Genomic DNA, 20,691 nt, shown 5'->3' with positions numbered 1-20,691 from the left:
ACACACACACACTCACAGAACCCCCTATACACACACATGCACACCCCCACTCAAACACACACACCGACACCCCCCCTCCCATTCACCCTACTCTCTCCCTACCCACACCCCGTGGACACGTCACCAGCACAGCCCCCACCCGCTTTTTATGCAATTCATTAATTTTGCTGAAAGAATAAATTTTCTCAGTGAAAAAAACATTTCCTGCTCCTGTGTGTGTGGACGTTGGGAAAAAACGAAAACTTTTAAAGTCGGAAAACGCTTTTTAGGTGAGGGGCATCATCATTTTGCTGCATTCATTACTGAGGGTCAGTGACTACTGAGTGTTTTGTTCTCTTCAGTGATTATTTTAACTGGATTGTTTATGCAATCAGTGATTTGGGGGGAGGAGTTTGGGCTGCGTGGGCAGGGCCGGGCAGAGGGGGCTGGGGGAGGGGCTTGGGCTGGGGGCGTGACCAAGAAACAAAAGAATGTAGGTGAAAACAAAAGATTTTGGCTAATTAGCATAATCAGTAGCTCATTCATTGGCTTAATTAGGTGAACTGATAATGAGCTTTACTAATCGAGCTATTCATTTAATTTGTTTGCTTAATCAATTAAATAACAGAATTATTTTGAGCTAATAAGATTTTTCTCAAGAAAAAAAAAAAATTTCCTGGTCCTGCGGGCACACCAGCAAAAAATGGGAAAAAAAAAGAAATTAAAACTATTTTTTTACAATTACAATTATTTTGCTTAATATATTAATTAGGTTCATTGCCATTGTACTATTTTGTTTCCTTAGTTGATTATTTTAAATAGATTTTTATTCTAATTAACCTTTTGGGGGGAGGGGGGTGAGCAGAAAAACAAACAAAAAAAGCTAATTAGCATAATGAATAGGTCATTTAATGGATAGATGAGGTGAATTAATGAGCTTAATCAATTTATCAGTTTGCTTAACTGAGTAACAGAATTTTTGAGCTAATTAGTTTTTTTTAGGAAAAAAAATTATCCTGGTCTTGCAGACATGCCAGGAAATACCTAAAAAGTATTTTTTTTTTAATAAAAAAATTTTAGGCAATTAGCATTATTTTGCTTAATTAATTAGGGTCATTGACTGCTCATCTGAAGTCATTATTTTGTTTACTTAGATCATTATTTTAAATATTTTTTTAATCTTTTTTTTCTGGAGGAGGCTTTTATTAATCCCTCACTTCCCACAGCTCCCCCACAGCACAGACAACACCCCCAGGTCTTTATTAACCCCACACCTCCCACAGCCCCCCCCCAGCACAGACAACACCCCCAGGCGTTTATTAACCCCACACCTCCCACAGCCCCCCCCAGCACAGACAACACTCCCAGGCCTTTATTAACCCCACACCTTTCACAGCTCCCCCACAGCACAGACAACACCCCGAGGCCTTTATTAACCCCACACCTCCCACAGCACAGACAACACCTCCAGGACTTGCATTCTCCCCACCCTGGCCCCATATCCAGCCCAGACCAGTCATGTCACTAAAAACAGAATAAAAAGGCACGCAACCTGAATACAACTTGCATAAAAGTCAGCAAAAAGTGACTAAAAACTAAATACAAAGTGAATTAAACTGAAGAAATTCAAAGAAAAGTGAGTAAAAGTGATTACACCTTATGAAAAGGGGGAAAAAAAAAACAAAAGAGAATAAAAAACTTTATGGATCGTGACTTGTGGGTCTATAGGACATCACGGGGAAGTGGAGGGTGCCCATGGGGTGCTACAGGCAGCCATGGGGCAGTGGGGGGGGTCACTCTGGGGTCTCTTTGTGTCGCTGGGGGTTGTTTCAGGCATCCCTGGGTCAGAAGACCATATGGGTCTCTGGGAAGGGTCCATGGATTGCTGTTGGGTGTCTATTGGTTGCCATACATGCCCATGGGATGCCTATAGGGTGTATGGGGCTCTATGCAGTGTCCATGGGTTTCTCTGTGTCGCTATGGGGCATCCAAAAAAAAAAAACACCCAAAACCCAACACCGAGTTACTAAAAAGGACTACAAAGTAAATAAATCTGGAGAACAAAAATGAACACACAGCAAATAAAGCTGACTAAAACTGCGTAAAGTCAGTAAAAAGCAAAGTGAATAAAGTGATTATAAAAAGTAAATACAAAGGAAGAGAAGTGAATAAGCCTGAATGAATGTCAAATAAAAGTGAATGAAATTTCGTAAAAATGAATGAAAGCACATGAAAACCCTGGGGTACATATGGGGGGCACGTGGGGAGCGGGGGCCCTGTGGGGTGCCATGGGGGTTGATGATGATGTCATCCCAGTCCTGGTGACATCACGACACCGTACGTCACAACGGCAGTCATGGGGCCGTATACGGGTGGCTATGGGCTCTGTAAGGGTTGCTCTGGGTGTCTACAGGTCACTATGTGGTGCCTGGGGCTCACTGTAGGTCACTGTGACATGTCCACGGTGTGCTAAGAGTTGCTGTGGCGTGTCTATGGGTCGCTCTGGGACGATGTCTGCAGGGAGTCTCTGAGGTCGCTATAGGGGATCTACTGGGGTCTACGGGATGTCCACGGGTTGCTCTAGGTTAACTGGAAAAAAAAGTTACTGAAAGTGACTAAATCAGAAGAAAACTGAATCAAAACTGAAAGAAAACTGAAGAAAAAAACTCAATAAAATGTCAATAAAGCAATTAAAAAGTAAAAAAAAAAAAAGAACAAAAGTGAATAAACCTGAATAAACCTGAATGAAATGCAAATCAAATGGAATAAAAATGAAAGCGCATCAAAGAGTCAACTGGTGTTGGGGTACTTATGGGCTGTGGGGGCCCTAGGGGGTACTTCGGGGTCCCTACGTGGCTCACTGTGTTGGGTGGGCCGCCTGTCCCCTGGGGAGTATGGGCTGCTGGGCATGGAGGGCCAGGAATACTGGGAATGTTGCTGGGATCAGCACCGGGAGCCGCTGCCTCAGGTGCTGCTGCAGCCCCTGGACCTCACTGGCACTGTGGGGCGGCTGCTGCTGGGCTGCACCTCAGGGTGCTACCAGCCATCACCCACTGAGAGATTTCCTGTGCTTCCGGGATGGATCCGGGATGATGGCAATGACGACAGGAACGCTGGAGGTTCGCTGCTGAGCGCCACACACCTTGGGGCTGCCGCTGCAGCGCAGAGAGCTGGTGCCCGCCTTCGATGCACAGAGGTTTCGGCAGGCTGAAGGTTAATCTATCTTCATCCTGATCCACGGGCTCTTCCTCATCATCCTCCTCATCATCTCCATCCCCACAGAGGTGCAGTAGCACCGGGTGATGCCGGCGCTGAGGCAGGAGCTGGGGCTCCACGATGGAGCCCACAACAGCAGCCTGGTCCTGCAAGTACAAGTGTCAAACATCACCACCTGGTGTCCACCACCCGATATTCCGTATTAGAGGGACGGAGTCTGGGACGTGGCGACGGAGAACATGTCCTCACCCACCGTGTGCTGCACCACCCCATCCGCCATCTTGTCCCCCTATGCGCCGTCTGCTTTTCCCCACCGTCGCCATTTTGTTTCACCCACCACCACCATTCCCCTCCCTTCTTCTATCCCGTATCCCACTACCCACCCCTTTCTCATCATCTATCCCATTTAACTGCCATTATCCCCCCCCCCCCTTCACACCATCTCTCCCCCCTAACAGCCATTCTCCCCCCTTCTCCATCATCTCTCCCATTTAAACCACTTCTCCCTCATCACCCCCATCTTCCCGCCCACCAAAGCCGGAACAAACCTTCGCCCAGCAACTCCTGGACGTTCCCCCCGCCGACCTAAACCCCGCTAATCTTCATAACCGCGCATATACAGAAAATAAAGCCGCGATTCAGCCCTCGCTGCCTTCTTCTCCTCCTTCCTTCGCGGCTCCCGCCATCGCTCCCTCACACGAAAGGACACCGCTGATTGGCCGCCGGTCTCTAGGCGGGAAAGCGGCCCCTCAGCAGCGGGCTGTAGCTAACGGAGAGGCGGACAGGAATTGGCCGACGCTGACCCTCCTTTGATCTTCGAGCTTGGCCACAAATCCATGACCTTTTAGCCTTGACCATTAAGTGTTGACCATTAAGTGTTGCCCTTTGACCCACTGCCTTTGACCCTTGCCCATTGAGTCTTGATCTTTGACCACCTAGACATTGCCCTGGTGGCCTTTTTGCACCAGACCTTTGGACCCTGAACTCAATCTTTGATCTGGCCCTTGACCATTAAACGTTTATCTTTGCCCTCATGAACCCTGACCTGCGGTTTTTCTTTTACTCCTGGCCTTTTGACCCCTGATCTTTGACCTATGGGGGTGGCTTGGGTAGGGGCACGGTCAGGGCTCTGGGTGGGGTTAGCAAAGGGCCGGGGGTGTATCCAGGCTGGGGTCAGGCACCCAGGACGGCAGGGCCATCTCCTTGGCAAGGAATGGGGCCGTGAACAGGGTGGGACTGGGGGCGTGGCCAGGGTGGGATGCGGTCTGCATTGGGGGTGGGTCCAGGTGAGGTGTGGGCGGAGCCTCACTGGAGCTGAGGCAGGCGTCACTGCAGGGGGCGGGGACTCAGCAGAGTGCCTTAGATGGGGCTGGGGGGTTTCGACCCCTGCAGGTTGAAGAAAGTATTTGCTTCTGAGAGAACTACAGAAAAGTTATCCTGAAGCATGTCATCATTTCAAATACTGCAAGTATCTTTAATGAGGAAAAAAAAAAGCTAAGCTGAAATAGCACAGAGTACAGCAGAGATAAAGCGGTTCAATTAAACTCAGTAATCTGAAGAACCAACACTAGCGACCTGCGAGTAACTTCAAATTTGCAATTAAGAGATACGTCCCTTCTATTTTTAAAAAAACACCTCTTAATAAATTGGTGGAGAGCTGGAGCAGCCGCTGAAGTTTTTCTTGGAGAAACCACCAAAGCAAGTGTCCATTTTTACTAGATGCAGCTGAACAGGCAGCACCACCCCCATGGTGGGGAAGGAAACCCAACAAAAACCCCTAACAAAACCAAAGGAGTAAAAAATATGGGAACTTGAGCATAGCTAGAAATGTTTAACTTTATAAAAGCTAACCTATTTTAAATAGTCTTCTTCCTTAGACAAGCCTGCAGGTAGAGCCTAACATACTGCATCAGATACAGATACACAGAACATTGCTCTAAACTGGAAAGAAGTTATTTTTACATTTCAAATACTTCACAAGCAACATTAAATGTTAACATGTCTCAAAAAAAATTAAAATTTTCAGATTTCCTTCCCCAAAAGGCTTCTTTTCATCTGTAAGTACTAGTAAATACATCCCACGGTCCCTCTATTTAAGGGGCCATATGTAAATTTGAGTGTGATAAAACAGAAACAAATCAAGAAAAAAAGACATGCTAAAGTTATTCTATGTGGCTATAGTAAATAGTCACAAATAGTTCAGTGACCATTTATGACCATTAATGATATCCCAGACCACAGTGGTTCCATCTGGTGAACTGGCCACCACCACCACTGCAAGCTACAAAACCAATGGGTAAAATGGGCCTTGACCGTTTCTTAATCTGGTCATCACTGTTGAGAATAATGTCCAAATACAATCCACAACCCTTTTTTGCTTTCAGGAAGAGGCAAACCAACAGCTGTACAGTTCTGGCTTTCTCTTCACACAGGCAACAAAAATTCAAGCCTCACAAAGCACATTATTAGGCAAATAAAGCATCCATATGCCCTAAGTATACTCTTATATTAGTTTAATCCCCAGCACCACATAAAAATACATTCTAAATTAACTACTCTTCAGGGGACCTTTAAAGATTATAAATAAACAAGAAACCAACTCTTTGCAGACTCAATGAGAGTTGTTAATTTGCAAGAGGTTCTCAGTCCTCCTTCGTGATACATCTGATATATTTGAGCATGGCATCTGCATATACTGATACATAGCTACATCACACTATAACTGTGCATGCAGATTTCTATTCATCTCCCCTTTCACAGACTTGCTGGCAGAGGACAGTTACTTCCCATAGAATTTCTTATTCAGAAGAAAGATCAGAAGGTTGACATTCACTTTTGCTCTGTCAAACAACTTCATGACTGCAACGCCTTCGTACTGCAGCTGCAAAAGATCCTGCCAAAGAGAATACCTTTGTGAGCAAGGAATCCTCAAGAGCTTATAGAGAATACCATACTCTCTGGTAACAGTAGCTTTTTGAGGAACATGTATCACAAAGTATATGGCGTAAGATCAAAAAACAAGAGATTTGTTAAAGATCCACTCATACTGCATGAAAAATAAAGTAGTTCTAAGACATCCAAGATCTAAATTTTTAATCTGTTTTATATTAAAGAAAGAAACAAACAAGAAAAAAAAAAGGGCAGAAATAGAAGACCATTCTTAAAAAGGCCAATTTCAGATCTAGCCATCTCCATGCTTTCATTTCCACAATACCCATAAAGTCGTAACATTTAGAAAGGTTCTCCTATATGTCTAACTATATTATCTACCCATGAAACATTGCAACACTCCAGTGTCGCTTTCTAAAAAGCTTAGTTGTGTCTGGTCTCAGCAAGGTGGTTTGGAGCACTGCAACCTGGGGCAGAGAAAATCACACCATCTGTTAGCACTACGTACACAATGCCAATTCAGTCTCTTGGGTGTTTCGGTAGGGAGTATTTTTAGTTACTTTGTTCTTGTCAGCAATGCACTTGACAGAGCAATAGGACTCCCTGCACTGATTTATCTCAGCAATGAATTTCTTTCAGCAAGTCCCCTACTGAACAATGTACACTGAAGGCGGCGTTCAGGTTGTGCAGAGAAACTTTATATGCAATCCAAAATCCAAATCTATCTCCTGCAATTGTCCAGCCTGGGTGACACCAGAGTAAACAATCATAAAGCCATTTCTGCTGCTTTCTGTAAAAATTCTGGTAAGGGCAATACAAGTTTTTTGATGCCACCATTAATGCTGTACTTGGATGACCAATGGCAGTTTCCTCGTTGCTGGCCTCTCAATCATAAAATCAACTGGGTTGAAAAAACATTTAAGTTCAAGTCCAACCATCACCCCAGCACTGTCAAGGCCATCACTAAATCATGTCACTGAGGGCCTCATCTACATGTTGGGTTTTTTTAACATTTCCAGGAATAGTGATTCCACCAGTGCCCTGGGCAGCCTGTTCCAATGTCTTAGCACCCCCCCACTGAAGAAATTGTTCCTAATATCCAGTGTAAGTCTGGCTTCTTTTTCTGAAAAACAGCACTAAAAAGGCATAGTGGTATAGCAACACCTGTGCCCAAAGAGCAAGTGACCATGGGTACCCCATGAACCAAGAAATTCATGACCAGGTAGGGACCAGAATGAACTAGGGGAGTCCAGAGAGCACACAAATGGCATGTGTGAGACAACTGTCCCTCACAGCAGCCAGTTAGGTCACACAGACTTAACAACAATTCAAGGTGCTCCTACACACAACCTGTTACAAGACCTCTGCGGCATCCACAATTAACAAACCCAACAATGCCTAAGCTGGAAAGGGGATATGCAAGGCAAAAGTAGATTAAGAAAACAGAGACACCAGGCGTAACAGTGCTGGCATGGGAGAGGATCAGGGAACCATCTGGGAGAAGGTCAGTCAGTGCCTGTTTTGGTAGCCTGGCCTAAGTAAAGGCTGAGGACTCCCAAGAACTGCACAGCTGAAGAAACTGTTCAGTGTAGTGTGGCAGGAAGAATACCAACACATGATGTGGCTGAAGCCACCGCACCCAGGCCCAGCTGATCTCTCTGCTGTAGCAGAAACTTGTTGAAAATGCATGTGTTAGTTTTGTGTGCAAATGTAACTAGGAGCACAGACTGACATGAGGCTTTCATTAGTAAAGAAACAAGAGTAGTCTGAATCCCACACATCTGTGTTGCATCTGTTTGTTTCACCTGCAACAGATCAGTTGGTTTTGAGAGCATTTTTCAGACTGTTCAGGCAGAAAACGTGATTTTTATTTTGATGAAGAGCCTGGCAAGTGAAGCTTACATGCCACTAATAGGACAGTTCTTACCTGATAATGTAACATAAAGGTTTCCATCTGTACCCCCATGAATTTTGCCTTTATCTCGAAATCTCCTACTTCTTCTGTTGGACTGATTTCAAATATCACATTTTTAAACCTATGAGATTTGAGAAATCAAAACCCACAGTTCATTACTGAACATGTATTTCCTAATGAAATAGGGAGAGAATATACAAGATGAAATGTGAAAATAGATTTCTAAGAATTATATTCTTATGTTCTATACTCCCATTGGGAATGAGAGTCTAAAAGCTGACCAGACTCAATATAACAACGAACAGAAGCCTTCCAGATTCTGTGTCCAGTGGATCACACCTTCACGCACGCACAGTTGGAAATTTAGCCCATGCGGTCTAAACAGCCTACTTCAGTACTGCACATCCATGCCTTATTTAGTGCACGTACAAAAATATGATCCTACGATGAAAAAAATTCTAGTAAACAGGCAACTTTCTTATATTCCACAGAAGATACACTTAGTTCTCAAGGTCAGCAAGCTACAGCTGGACAAACTAAAGCTACCATCAAGTTGATTTTTCAGCAGTGAGTGCTATTAACTATAGTAGCAATTCAACCAAGGAGGTGCCCTTTCATGACTGGGGGGGTGGCAGGAAAGCGGCAGGTAGGAAGATGTCACATTTAAATCCCATACTTCTCAACCAAAGCCCCACTTTGCTTCCACCACCAAAGGGGAAAAAACAAAACAAAACAAAACCAAACCAAACAAACAAGGGGGGGGGGGTGTGAGGAGAACTGGGAAGCGATAAAGCGATCACTGAGCAAAGCGTCTTTGGCCTGAGGGGTGCCAGCCTAGACTGCAGAAAACAATTAAAACAATTTCTTCAGCTTTAATAACTAAGTCTACAACAATGCTAAATTCCAGGAACAAAACCACAAGACAACCTGTCACAATTTCAAACATATCTCAGAGCTTCTGTTCTCAATGGCCAGCACCTAAACCAGTTCAAAGAGACAAGAATTCGATGTACTCATTTTCCTCTGAGAGGCTTACTCAGCTTTAAAGCGTTTTAAAAAGATACTCACTGGTTACTTTGCAGGTCCTCAATCTCCAAAAGCACTCCCTTCTCATGAAGTCGAGCTGCTGTGTATTTTAGAGAAATCTTTTTACTGTTTTTGCCTTTCATTTCCCGAGGCTTCTTAGAAACTCTGGAAAAACCAAACCAGACAAAAAAAAAAAAAAAAAAAATCAAAACCAAAAGAAACCAAAAACCCCAAGACTATCAGTCAAATGAGTGAAGAGATTTTAGACAGCAAACATTTAATCTATTTGGATGAGAGGATAGAACCAGTATAGCTGATCAATGGTGACTAACACAGCTGATAAAAACACCAACACCTTTCCTCGCCCCCCAAATATAACCACATGGTACTTCACAAAAAGCAGTACCACCTATCATTAGGTAAAAGGGGATTTGGTGACAACTGAAATGCAGAAGTCTGAGATTACTCTACAGCTTTCCTGCCTTAGTTTCCACTGGCAGCTGCTCTTCCCAGATCCCCCTGGGGAGGAGGATGCTTCTTCGCTTCTGCACCTGTACTTCCCCCTCACCTCCTCCCCCCACCTTTTTGGGACAAAAAGAACAATTAGCAACCAATGATTTCCTTGTAGGTAACTGTCATTTTTATTCTCTTCCTACATGACGACAGGACAGACTGACTGAGCAGCACATGCATTATCTGAACCATCTGCTTCATTCCCTCTGGACACTCTACACTCCCCTCTCCCAGAGGGATCAAAATGCTTGCAAGTATGTCTTTCTGACCCCATTCAGGCACTGCCCTCCACCCGTATTTGTCCAGCACTGCCGAGACCCTTTCCCTATAACTATCACTGCAGCAAAGAGCTTGGCAAAGATCCTTTGAGCAGATGGCATTATAATTCTTCCTAGCAACAACCTACATGTGTTTCCTGCAGAAAGCACTTCTATAACCACAGCATGGTTTCCGAGACACTTACTTGCCCTTGCTGGCCAGGTTATCCAAGCAGGTTTTGATGTAGCTTTTGTAATAATCCACTTGTTCCCCATAAAAAGTAGCTTTGGAGTTCAAGGCACTGTATGTCTGCTGCAGTTTCACCAGCTCTGCCTTTCTTCTCTGACGGTATCTACGCTGATTTCGGATATCCTACACCACAGAGAAAGACAAGCAGAGACTTAACAGTCATTTGAACTCTCCAGTTGCTCAAGCCCACAACCAAGACTATCTGAAACACACCGCCTGATTTTGCTTAGTCTTGCTTCATGCTACAAGATGGAGCTCTCAGTTGCATTTGCCCCAGTTGAACTGTCACCACTTCTCTGCGTTGACTATTTTTGGAACTAACCAAGTATACAAGCAGTTTATTTGAACTTTTTGTTGCTTTCTCAAACTCCAATGCTGTCCTAGTTACAATGACTAGAGTGGGCACCAACAGTACGTGATTTAAAGGAAGGAAGCAATTTTTGCCACCTCTGGGTAGGAAAAGTATCTTATAAATCACAGAAGTGCACAGACTTTCTTATCTTTCTTTCTTAGTCAGGCACCTGTAGATGTACATTACCTTAACACAGGAACAAATATATCATGTGCTGAAGTCAGTATGTATCCAAAATCCGAAAATAGTGAGTTAATGACAGTACAATTAATTGTAATTGGATCTGTAGAGGTGATGTTTATTCACTTCACACATACAACATTTCCCAAATAGCTTTTTGGTAAACATGCGATATAAAATACACTGTTATTTTTATTTAAATACCTAAAAGATAAAAGAGGGATCTGATAGAAAATCACAAAAGTGATCTAATACTGTTGTATGCTGCTATGGTGACAGTTACAGCATCTTTTTAGGCAAAACTTCCTTGTGTGAGGAAGTATGCAGAGACCCTGTTTAAATTACTTGAACGGAACAACAAAAAAGAAAAGTCACACCAGGACTTCCTCTCCAAGCTAGGAAGCTTTTTCTTAAGGTGCCTGAGATTCTGGCAACACAATCAGTTTAGAAAACTCAAACATCCTATAAATATAAAGGACTTCCAAATGCCAAGAAGTGGGAACACTGTGGCAAAAGGTAGAGGCTTCACGCCTCTAAATTACTACTACAGAACTTCTCCTGAAAACTCAATGCCAGTTTCACAACACTGCAAACTGTGGGAAAACTTCACTGTGACCACTAGGAAACCACAAATGGGAATACCTTTGCAATGTCATTGATTAGTTCCTGGTATTTATTTTTAGCATTCACGGTCCCCAGTTCTGTCAATTTCTTCAGGCCTGTCTTAATTTTATCTTTCTTTCCTTGAAGATTTAAGTTGCCATCTTCCTTCACAGACAGAGTTTTTTTCATCTTATCAGGAGTTTTAGCATCACGAATGGCCCGTTTCTGCATCGCCCTCTGATGCTCCGCTTCCTAGAAAAAGAGAGCAAAGAAACTACAAGTTCATAAGCAGATCAATTTTAACGTGACAAAGAACTAGAAACAGATTTTTCTGACCTCCAGCACAATATATAATAGGAATTTTGCTTGGTCATTTCCATAATGACTTCATTGAATCCATGTTCGAAGAGCACATTCCATGTACAGGAAGAGCAGAAGCCTACCTGCCATTTAAAACAGCTGTCTAGATAAAGTTTCTAGAAACTACCAGAGAGGTAAGGTTCAGACATACAATTTATGTCCATTGTATTCCCTCATTATTGCTACACTTCGCTTCAACATCAGTGGAGTCAGCTTCACTGTAATACATAAATGCAGATTCCTAACACCCACATGTATCTGGACAGATGACTATCTCCTAATCTAAAGAGAATGCAGGTAAACAACTTCATACTTGCTCTGAGGTAGCTGGAGTTCCCAAGATTTCAGTCAGCGTCTCCCCTGGTTGGAAGCGGATTACATCAACGATTAAACGTTTTGTGCTGCAAAGAAATCAAGGAGAATAGGAGAAAAAGCTTTAAACTAAAAGACTAAATACTGTTCTGTTCTTCAAATAATACCAACATTACCAGTTTACCTAAAGTCAGATTATCACTGGATGCACACTTAGGTGTCATAGGCTAGACCAAACCAGATCCCCGAGAAGCACTTTACTTTGACAGTTTCTGAGAAACAGGTCCCCTAAAAGGTTCATCTACATAATACACAGGATTTGCTCCCCAGTGCCCTGTCAAACAACAAGTATGTCACCCCATATATTCCAAGGCAGCCCCAGTACTGCCATGTGGACCACAGAAGCAGCAATTCCAAGGTGAAAGGTAAAGCAGGTCCATCCATCAAATCCATGCCTTTCCTGTTTAGAGACAGGGATGCCATGCGAGACAGTGTCAAATGCCTTGCACAAGCCCAAGTAGATGACACAATCAACTCTTCCCTTATCCATCATTACAATGCTGTGGCCCCACTGTAGAAGGCCGCCAAATTCATCAGGCACAATTTGCCCTTCGTGAAGCCATGCTGGCTGTTGCAAATCACCTTCTTATTGTCCATGTGCCTTAGCATAGTTTCCAGGGGGATCTGCTCCATGATCTTGCCAGGCACTGAGGTGAGACTGACTGGCCTGTAGTTCCCTGGGTCTTCCTTGTTTCTCTCAAAAAGAGCAGGTTATATTTCCCCTTTTCCAGTCAGCAGGAACTTCAGACAGCCACAGCTTCTCAAATATGGTGGATAATGGCTTGGCAACTTCATCCTCCACCTCCCTCAGGATCTGCAGACACACCTCGTCAGGTCCCAGGGACCTGAGCACCTTCAGGTTGCTCAGATGGTCTCACACCTGATCCTCTTCTACTGCAGGCAGTTCCTCACTCTCCCAGTCCCTGCCATGCCTTCTGTGACTAGGCAGCGGCCGGCACTTTTGCTGGTGAAGACCAATGCAAAAGAAGTCACCAAGTGCATTGGCCTTCTCCATGTCCCAAGTAAGCAGGTCTCCTGTGTCCTTATGGAATTGTGTGCTCACAATTCCCTCATCTTTCTTTTATCCCCAGCGTATCTACAGAAGTTTTCCTGTTGCCCTTAATGTCCCTGCTTAGACTGAGTTCTGTCAGGGCTAATAGGTATTAGTCTAATAACACATCTATTTTCAAAAACATTATTTTCATCTATTAAGAGGTTTGAAGGACAGCAAGTGCAGAGCGAAGGAGACCACATCATAAACCAAGAGCAGCAACAGCATAAAGAAATTAATGCTGCAGGAGCTAGCAAACTTAGCAGCAGAGTGTTATTCACATATATGAGACATTTACTTACCCTTAACTTTCCCATATATTGCATGTATTCTATTGAAAACATTGCACAGGACATTATATAAGCAACACAAAGACTAAATCATCTAAGTTTTACATTAATAGACCTGAGAGTTAAAACTCCATTGTGAGGATCAATATGGATTATTTAAGATGGTATTTACAAATTATTCACAAGCAGGCAAATCCAACTGCTGCTGTCACTCTCTCGCATCTAGGAAATTTCCCCCTTCAGAACCATCCAAAACAGACTTTTGAAGAATGACAAATTTAACAGTGATGAAGAACTAACAGGAACAAATTTGACAGCTGCAGCACTGAAAGCTCAGTGTACTTGGAGGAAAAGTCCCACATTTGTTTAAATTACACTTGCTTATTTTCACATGCAAATTAACTGTGAAAATTCAGGTTCCTCGTTCTCTTGAGAGACCAGACAGTTACTCCTTACTTACTTCAACAGAATAGTCCTCGCATCCATCTCTGCATTCTCATCACCAGGAACATCAAATTTATTGGTGAGCGTAAGAGAAACCTCAGTCTTTGCTAGCATTTCCCTGCTGGGGTCATTAACGTTGCCAGACCCTTCTCCTGCCAAGCAGAAAGAGTTTATAGATTAAATCGTATTTTTTACATCATTGACTACAAGAGATTTGTAATTTTTCCCATCATAACAGATCACAGGAAAACTACAATTTCCTACTTTCAAAAGGATGCTTTAAAAGCCAACACCAAATTTGAAAATCATCATCTTGAGTATGTTGCAAACTTTTTCTTCACAAACCTGAAAGAATACAGTGGCCAGAAAGGCACAACAAAATCACTAGCTTGTATGCCTTAAAGACATCCATGCATTCCACACTGTATTTCAGCATTTCACTCTGTACTGAAAAAAGTAGCTGACCTGTCAAAAATACTTTATAAATAAAAACATGACCATGCCTCTATGACCATGTCCTCATTAGAATGAATTTTCCAAGCTAAGAGTGAAGCCCTTGTTGGCAACTAAGCTTGTCACCTTCTATTAAACAAAGTAAGCTATCTAGTCAAAAGGAAATTTTCTTCCCCTAATTGTTCTGAACTTTCATCAGAACAGTTGTTAGGATGCTTCCCCTCCTGCCTCTTTTTTAAAGGGCTGCAGGAAGATTAAACTCTGATGTATTAACCACATCAACACAATACACACAGAAGAAACGAAATGGGGAACGAGGGCAAGTACTAGTTAAACTCAAGGTCCAGTAGATTCAATCAGATAACACTTCTCATGTTCTGTTCTTTCCAAGTACTTTGAAGAAAGCATGCTAGCAATCACTCCCTTAAAAGCTTTCAATCTTTCTCAGACAATTTCAAGATATGTATTTTGCTGCCAAAGCATCCTCTCAAAAAACTCTTACCACCACCCTCCCCCACCCCAGATTCTGCAGTTTATAAATAGCTGCTACATAGAAACCAAGAAATGATAAAGGCTTGTGCAATTTTCCAGTGTTTGCTGGCTCAGTGAACAATGGCTCAGGTGTTTAGAAAACTTCCAGAGATTAGTGAAGTCAGTTCCTTCCTCCCCCAGCTACACGAGGATAAAGTTCTTACTGTATAGAAAAACAAACTTTGAAGGAGGGGGGAAAAAAGGTATTTGTCCATATACCAACAATCCCTATAGGGACACACACCATTTAATACACTTATTACCACTCCAAAAGATCTCCACAACAGAGGACAGACCTTTTCAAACAAGCTGGGACACACACACAAGCAGAAAAGGCTCCAGCATACCGGAATGAAGAAAACATGTCAAAATATCCATCCATCTTCAAGAAAATTCTGGAGCGGGGTGAGGTGAGGGGCATGGGGAGAAGAGAAAGAATCCCCACCTTTTTCAGGGTAACAAATTCCACAGTCAGAGGGCATACACTACAACAAATCTAATGCTGCTTTTCAGAGCACATCCTCCCAATGACCTGTGATGATCCCTTACATAGTTTCTTTACTGCACTTCAAATCATTTAAGGTAAGATTACATATGCTGAAGTACAATAAACTAGACCACCTATTAAGGACTCAATTGTAGGAACCTCTCCGAGATCGTCCAGCAGCTCATGAATTGGATCATTGTGCTCAGGAGCAATCGCATCTTGATGGTCTAAGAGCAACTAAATGAACATAAAAGAACACTTACATTGTTAACTGTACATCCTTTTCTACACAGTAAAATAACATTACTTTGAGCTGGTATCTTTTAGAAAAGATCTTATTTCACTGAACTTCAAAGCAGCAATATCAACATTCAAAGCTATGCCAATATCACATACTCAAATGCTTTAAAATGAAACTTAGAGAAGCCACAAGCAAATTACTTAATTCTATAAACCAACAAGCTTTTGCACACTATGCTCGAAAGATAACTTTTTGCCTTGTATTTGGTAACTTAGCATTTCAGCCAGAAGCAGCATTTTCAGAGCAACTGTGACCACTTATATAAGGACCAACTGTATACTTACAGTGTGCGTATTGATGATTTCACCAATAGAAATATAAATAACTGGTTTAGTGAGAGTCACCAAGTCAGAATATTCATCAATATTAAATTTATCCTGCAATTCAGGAACCTCACAGGCAGACTGAAAAAAACGCCTTCAGAAAAGAGGAGGAGAAAAGAAGAATCAGTATGAGCCTGAGTGTCATGTGATGCATCAACAACATTAACTCCCTCTGAAAATCCCAAGTGTAGTCTCTCTTTACGGCACATTACCACATACTATAGTTTGTCAGCTCTAGTCTAACACATCAGAAATAACATAGTAAATTAAATTACTGATACTGGCTGGCTCATTGACACCGGCTCATTTTCAGCATTCACAGAACTGGTCTATGGCTCTGGTGAGCTTGTTCACACATCTTCCTGCCCCCAGTGCAGTAACACCCCTTGCTCCCAGCAATCTCTACTTTTCTTCCAAAACATGAGGCATACGATGACAATTCTTGAACAAAAGCTTACTTCAGCTATATGAACATCTAAATGCCCAACTGCTTCATTCCTCAGCAACACTGGGTTTTCATGAGAAGCCAGGATTCATATGGGACAGAATAGTCTATGTCCAGTCTAGCTGCCCACATTTAAGTATTACAATAAGCACGTGCAAAACCAACCTTTATTCTGGAAACTCCCAAGTCAAAATACTTGACTTCTCAATCTCACTAACATACAACGTATCATTCATAAATCCCAGGCACATTTTATCTGCCTTTGTCACTGATGTTTATGCCACTTTGGAGTAAAATCTCTTAGATTTATAATACTTAAAATGTATAATAATCCCTTTTTACTTGCAATTTTTCCCTCTGCCAAACTTCTCAACTTAATTAGCTAAGGTCTTCTACCTGAATTTTTGATATGACTGCAACAGGTATTCATTAATAATGCTGAGGTGTGCATTATCTCCCATGAACATCTTATTGGACGCAGCATGCTGCAACATCTTTGCAATGGAACCGAGGTTTCTGCGTTGATCGGTAGTCAGCTGACCTCCAGCTGAAAGATCAATGATGTCAAATGCATCTGGTGCGACGATGGCTGGATTCATGTAGCGGTAATAGAGCAAGTTGCCAACAATCTGGGAAAAGTTGAGTAGAGAAGAAACACTTTAAGAAACAACGGTATAGGACCCAACTGAATTTTATTTAAACTACTCTGATAAATTGTTTTCTTGGAAGCCAGAGACCTCTTCCAGGGTAAAGGTTCTGCTGTGTTGCTGTGTATAAGCACACACTGTCCCAAAGAATCTAGTGTCAAAATAAATCAATCTAAAAAAAAAAACAACAAAACAACAAAACCAAAGCATTAAGACTCAAAAGGATGGTCAAACAGTCAACACCAAGAGGGAAGACTGAGCACTACTAGTCGAAGGACAACACAGCAGCAGATACTCCTGTGTATAAATCCTATGCATAAAGATTTAAAACTTCAACTTATTAAAAAAAAAAATGTACGGACACAAGACACTACAAACCTACCAATGGACTGCTCATATGAGCATGAAACTATCAGGGGAATTAAACATAACTGAGTTATTCCAACAGAGAGCTGAACAACCATAGGATAGAAGAACGAGAACAATAGTTGGTTCAAGAACAAGAGCTGATTCTTAGAGAAGCCTGCAGAATTGGCTGCCAACTCTGACAAAGCAAAAACAGTGAGGAAGCATGGCACACCAAGGAGCTGAACTAGGGAAACTACTTTCCATTCCTTCTCCAAAGTCCTTTTCTCTTTCAAAATAATTCTTTGATAAGCCAGGAACATTTTCAGGCACAGACTCCCAGTTAGTAACTCAGAAACCATATAACCCAGAGGTAAGAAAATCAGAAGTACAGAAGACAAACAGAATCTGATGCTTCAAAATCCAATTTACGTAGCCAAATGTGAGCAGCAATAAACTTCAAGGAACCAAAAATAAAGATGTCACATTATCCATATGCTCACAAATATACTTCTGACCTGTACTTGATATTTTGCCAACAGTAATTCCAGCAATGAAAAGGAATTAACCCAACATGCTGATGTAAAGACAGCTCTCACATCACATGCTCTAGTATTTTCTGGTGGTTCACAGAAATTTGCAGAGGACCTGGTCACTGAATCTCTGCTTTGCCTGCTTGCCACGCAACTTAAACGCACAGAAGAGATCAGGGTCTGAACAAATAGCTGAAAAACAGAGCGAAAAAATCTAGCCATTTCTGAGCAGCCCCAGAAGTTATTAACTGCTTTCATTGAGGTCATGTTTTGTTTCATGCAAGCCCCTGCTCTACTCTCACAGATTATGTCATGGCACAACAGTCAAAGCTGTTTACTGCCAGTAATAAGAAAACACATTGTGCAAAAAACCATTCAAAACTTTCAAAGGTTCAGGGGAGAACAGTAAATGGGTACCTTTGGGTACGGGCAGCTTTGATTGCAAGAAAAAAAAAGGAAAGAAAAAAAGATCAAAATCTAAAGTAGTCACTGCATACAACTGCAGCTTTGACTTTCAGGTGGACAGTTACACACTGTTTCCACAAAGATTAGCAAAAAAACGCAGCTTTCCACCTAAATTTACAGATGGAAGAAATTAATTCACCTGCATAGAAAGAATCGGTGTCTCAGAATGGGAAAGCACAGAACTAGAAGAGAGAAGAAAACAGCATTCAGATTGGTAATTATTTTGCAATGAAGCTGAGGCAGAGAAGTTTAAAGAGACAGTGCCAAGTACTCTGAAATCCAAAATTTTATTAACAAACAAAGCATTCATTAATATAAAGGCCTTCACAATTACCAAAAGCCATAAACCCAAAGAAATTTCAATGAAAACCCCAAAGTTATACTCATCTGAGAGTGCCTACTATTAGAATCGTAGAATAGTTAGAGATCCTTTAGGTCTGCAAACCTAATGGAATGCAAAATACAAAACTAACTAGACATCATGGGAAATACCTCTCTACATGTTGCTGTCAAAATATCCTAGAGTATTACAGCCAAGGGAATTTGGAATATCAAGATTTCGCATACAGCCTTTTTAGCTTGACACTGTCTCTTTAAGAAATGAACAGCTGGCTGTGACCATATCAGCAAAACCAAGGTTTACTTTCTAGGAGCAAGAGTACCCCAAGTCTAGAAACCTGAACAACCAAATGCCCAAGATATTAAAAGCAAAGAAACAACAACAGGATACCTCCTCCTAACAATGCATTATGTCTCAGATGACATGTATGAAGCGAAAAATCAAAAGCCCAAAGTGAAACATTTTCTAGCTGCAGATAAACTTCATATAAGTTTACATGCGCGCCTCTCCAAACATACAGCTAATATGCTCACCACAGCCAATCTGGCTGACAATTGCTCACAAAGGTGTTCAGAGCCTCACCTTCAGAAGCTCATCCTCGCCAGCATCAGGAAACTTCTCATGCAGGGAGTCTTTTAGTACCTTGGCAATGAAACGCATTCCATAACTTTGAGAGAAAAGGGCAAAGAAAAGGTCAAATACGACTGCTAAAAGCATGAACCCACCAACAACTTCTCAGAGATAATACTGTGGTAGAGACTCACGGGATTTTGTCCACTGAAATAACAATGGCAGACAGGAACTTGTCTGTCACTGTCCTCATGTTTCTGATTGAGACATCCAGGCGCTTCCTCACCTCTTCATGATTTAGAGCTTGTTCAGGTGTAACATCATATGGCAGTTTGCTATTTGAAAAAGTTAAACATGTGAAGGCAAGCATTCCTCAGTCTAGCATACTTCAAGAATTTCTAGCTCAAGAATTCAAGAATTCTTCAAGAATTCCTAGCTCAACGTGGAAACAAGCTTATATTCACTTGGCTGCCAAGAGCTGTGCATTGCCTCCAGTCAACCTTTTAGTTCACTGGAAGAGCTGAAGGCTTCTTGCTTTTACTTCTACTCTCCCTTGCAAAGGTCACTGAGAGAAGAGGCCCAGCTAACTCGTAACTGTACTTTTTACAGCATGCACACATGCACAAGAGCCAAAGTTGTGCATCAGGCTGCAGCTGTACTTCAGGCTGCAAATAAACTAGTGAAAAAGCAAGCTACATATTTGAACAACAAGATAATAAAGGTTTGGATACAAGCTAGAAGCTAGAACAGTATCCATGAAAACCACTTTAAAATGCTATCGGCAGGAAGTAGTGCCTAATGAGTAGTTACGTATTCTTCATCAGCCAAAATTACTGCATAGTGTCCCAGTGAAGATAGACAAATTAAGCAGATAACTCATAAAAGCATGTCTTAAATCTCATATAAAGGCCTGAACACATATATTTGCCTGCGTTTTTAACATACTCAGAATTCTGAACGAGGTGTAGAGCAAGACACGACTGCAAATTGCCTTGAATAGGGAAACTCATTTTGGCTGGTTGCTTGGTCTGGTTTTGTTTGGGGCTTTTTTTAAGTATGCTTAAAATGACCACCACAACAGAATATAATAGAAAGCTCAAGTTCTTGAAAATCATACGTGCTGGAAGAAACCAGAATGATACAAAACCATCTGGCACAATCCAGTTGTCAGCAGTGGCTGATACTAACTTGAAAGACATTAGAATTAAAAGAACTGCACTGTCGTGCTTCTCCTCCAGCAGAATAAGTTTTGTTGGCTTGCAAACAGTATCTAAGTTTGCAGAGGATATATGTGACACGAACAGAGACTGACAGTTCCCAAATACCTTTTCTTACCATGATTTCTTTTAGGTTAGACGGCATCTGATACATAACAATATCAAGTCAACACAAATAAACACCAGAGAGCATCTTTCCATTCCCTAATGAGCTGCTCTTTCAATACCCTCAGTACCATCTCCAGAACATGATCTTTAGAACTCTAGGATGAAAGCCATTTTGAGAAGATGGAAAAGCCAGTATCAGTTGGGACAGATACAAGCAGTGAAGCCAAGG

The 20,691-nt window shown here is 42.0% G+C and overlaps 1 protein-coding gene across 6 annotated transcripts in view; it reads right to left on the bottom strand.

The window, feature by feature from the left end:
- Positions 1 to 5,013: 5,013 nt before the first annotated feature.
- IQGAP1 (IQ motif containing GTPase activating protein 1) overlaps positions 5,014 to 20,691 on the bottom strand; it is a 64,852-nt gene continuing 49,174 nt past the window's right edge. For all 6 annotated transcript variants that reach the window (XM_062642654.1, XM_062642650.1, XM_062642649.1 and 3 more), the window contains 12 exons: positions 19,332 to 19,472; positions 19,150 to 19,234; positions 16,634 to 16,866; positions 15,754 to 15,886; positions 15,303 to 15,405; positions 13,714 to 13,849; positions 11,854 to 11,941; positions 11,220 to 11,432; positions 10,002 to 10,168; positions 9,068 to 9,190; positions 8,012 to 8,120; positions 5,014 to 6,088 (listed from right to left, as the gene is read on the bottom strand). In XM_062642654.1, coding sequence (XP_062498638.1) covers positions 5,975 to 6,088; positions 8,012 to 8,120; positions 9,068 to 9,190; positions 10,002 to 10,168; positions 11,220 to 11,432; positions 11,854 to 11,941; positions 13,714 to 13,849; positions 15,303 to 15,405; positions 15,754 to 15,886; positions 16,634 to 16,866; positions 19,150 to 19,234; positions 19,332 to 19,472 — 1,645 coding nt within the window. In that variant the 3' untranslated portion in view covers positions 5,014 to 5,974. The remainder of the gene's footprint in view (positions 6,089 to 8,011; positions 8,121 to 9,067; positions 9,191 to 10,001; positions 10,169 to 11,219; positions 11,433 to 11,853; positions 11,942 to 13,713; positions 13,850 to 15,302; positions 15,406 to 15,753; positions 15,887 to 16,633; positions 16,867 to 19,149; positions 19,235 to 19,331; positions 19,473 to 20,691) is intronic.

Source organism: Pezoporus occidentalis, unplaced genomic scaffold, assembly GCF_034315485.1.
Source record: "Pezoporus occidentalis ecotype Australia unplaced genomic scaffold, CSIRO_AGI_Poc_V1 ctg72, whole genome shotgun sequence".
Lineage (NCBI taxonomy): Eukaryota > Metazoa > Chordata > Aves > Psittaciformes > Psittacidae > Pezoporus > Pezoporus occidentalis.
The sequence above is the reverse complement of the archived record's forward strand: the minus strand, read 5'-3'. Positions and strand labels throughout refer to the sequence as shown.